The 2,797-nt window shown below is 35.2% G+C and overlaps 1 protein-coding gene across 1 annotated transcript; it reads left to right on the forward strand.

Moving 5' to 3' along the window:
• Positions 1-1,523, forward strand: LOC107628774 (myb-related protein 308). The gene is made up of 2 exons (XM_021118016.1): positions 1-579; positions 700-1,523. Exons 1-2 carry the CDS (start codon positions 317-319, stop codon positions 1,388-1,390), a joined length of 954 nt encoding a protein of 317 aa, XP_020973675.1. The 5' UTR covers positions 1-316; the 3' UTR covers positions 1,391-1,523.

The following is a 2,797-nucleotide window of genomic DNA, read 5'->3' on the forward strand; positions in this document are numbered from 1 at the left end:
AGAGCCAACAGCCACTCCCTTTAACCTGTCTCACCAACTCACATCTAGAAGCTCAATTAGTATTACTCTCTCTCTCTCTCTCTCTCTCTATCTCTCTCTCTCTGAGTCAAAAGCCTATAAAAATCACACCCCAAATCCTTCTTTGGCCGGCTTTGTTATTTGCAGCAAGGATACAGAGCCGTTTTTCAAGTTTGAAACCAATCCCAAAACATAAAACACTGAAACACAAATAAATCAGAAGCTCAAAAATTCAAACATCAAAGAAGAAAGAAGGAAGTAGGAAGTGTGAGAGAGACTTATTGGCATATCATTATTAATGGGAAGGTCACCTTGCTGTGAGAAAGCACACACAAACAAAGGTGCATGGACGAAGGAAGAAGATGACAGGCTCATATCTTACATTAGAGCTCATGGTGAGGGTTGCTGGAGATCCCTTCCTAAAGCGGCGGGCCTTCTCCGGTGCGGCAAGAGCTGCCGCCTCCGCTGGATCAACTATCTCCGCCCTGACCTCAAAAGAGGCAACTTCACTGAAGAAGAAGATGAACTCATCATCAAACTCCACAGTCTCCTTGGTAACAAGTAAGGATTTTGAAACCACCCACACTACCCCATCAACAAAACAGATTCTATAATCAAATGGGGTCTTGAGTTTTCACTCACACGTTTCAAAAAAACTCATCTTTTTTTGTTTTTGTTAAGGTGGTCGCTTATAGCTGGAAGATTGCCAGGGAGAACAGACAATGAGATAAAGAATTATTGGAACACACACATAAGAAGGAAGCTTTTGAGCAGAGGAATTGACCCTGCAACTCATAGGCCTCTCAATGATTCTTCTGCTTCACATCATCATCACAACAACCAAGAACAACAACAACAACAACAACAACAACAACCATCTTCTCTTGTTGCAGCAGCCACAACCACCACCATATCTTTTGCTTCTTCTGTTTCTGCTTCTGCTTCTGCTGTTAAACAAGAACAAGATACTATTACTACTACTACTGCTACTACCACTACTAGTGCTACTTGCAACGCAAACATGTTTGGGATTATGGAGAAGAAGAACAAGAAGGATTATTCAAAGGGATCATCAATGGAAAGGTGCCCTGACTTGAATCTTGAGTTGACAATTAGTCCTCCACGCCATCTTGATGAACCTGATCACCAGAAATTCAGTGGAATAGAGAGATCCCCTTGCTTTGTTTGCAGCTTGGGTTTGCAGAACAGCAAGGATTGCCGGTGTGGATTCGCCACTAATGCTAATGCTAATGGTGGCACTAATAGTAATGGCACCACCACCACCACCACCACTGCTACTGGTTCTGGTTATGATTTCTTGGGCTTGAAAACAGGTAGTGTTTGGGATTACAGAAGCTTGGAAATGAAGTGATGATTATTATATTCTTCATTCTTCTTCATCAATGATAAACTAGCTAGTGTATGTTTTGAGAGCATGAAATTCAGTAACTCTGAAATCACTCTCTCTCCCTCCCTCTCTCTCTCTCTATTGATTTCTTTTTCTTTCTTATTATTTTTCTCCTTCTTTTAAATTGTATAAATAATTAATTAATTAATTAATTAGTTGCTGATGCATAAGATATAGTACCGGTACAGTTGAACAGTATTGGACAAATTTTTGGCTCTATTTCTTGGTGCTGTTGAATTAATTTCTTTCCATTATTATTGCATTTGTGATCATTCTTTTGAGTAAAAACAGCAGTTATTAGCGCCACTAAATGTAAGATCCCATTAATTAGACCTTTATTCTGCTTCATATTTGAGTTTATTCATAAATTTTTTAATCTTTCCAATTGGAATAATGAGTAATGACAGCTATATATTAATTGTATAATACTGAATAAAATTCAATTTAATTATCTACATAACCACATCTTATCGCAGTTATTTAAATTTATATGAATGTTTTAGTATGTTACGCTTTTTATATATGTGCATTATTTATACGTCATAATATATATATATGTAGAGCAGTGAGTCCTTGAGTAATGATATCTCATCCCTTTTTCTTTTGCATTGAAATCTATTTAGATTCCTTTGGACTTTTTGAGGCTTTTGGTGTTGTCTTTTATGGAGAAAATTTGATGAAAAAGTAAAGAGTGTAAGATGATGATAGATCTATTCATGTGTATACAAAAGAGTGAGTGAATGGATAAGTTGTGAGAGGAGGAGAAAATTATTGGATACTATTGCGGTGGGTCTCTTAATTTCATTTTGGAACATAATAATATACATACACTCTTATTTCATCATATTTTATTAATTCAATTATAGGTTACTCTAATTTTGCTATTTATCTTTGATCTAATAAGGAGGTAGATGCATGTCTTTGAGATGTGTAAGAAATCAATTAATTAATTTATAGTAATAATAATAATAATTACAACTAGCTTAACATAATTAAATATATGCTACATAAAACGCGTATAATGAAAAACAAATGTCCGTATAGAGTACAAGACACATGCAACATTCTACCAACCTCCTTTTTTATTGAATAATTTAGGTCTTAGATCCAACCAACTTCATTATTTTGGTATGCCTACACATATCAATATATCATTATATCATCCTACCTAGGTATTGCAATTCTTTATCTTACCTTAAAAGAGGGTGAGATTACCATTACAACATGCTACCTCTACTAAAATTGGTGAGGAAGAGCCCAATCAACATACACTACCATATATTATTTGGTGCTTGTTTACTTTTATTTGGCATTTTATTATCTAATTATTGGACACCTTTATTTAGTTGTCAATTATAACTATAAAAATTT

Source organism: Arachis ipaensis, chromosome B03, assembly GCF_000816755.2.
Source record: "Arachis ipaensis cultivar K30076 chromosome B03, Araip1.1, whole genome shotgun sequence".
Taxonomy (NCBI): domain Eukaryota; kingdom Viridiplantae; phylum Streptophyta; class Magnoliopsida; order Fabales; family Fabaceae; genus Arachis; species Arachis ipaensis.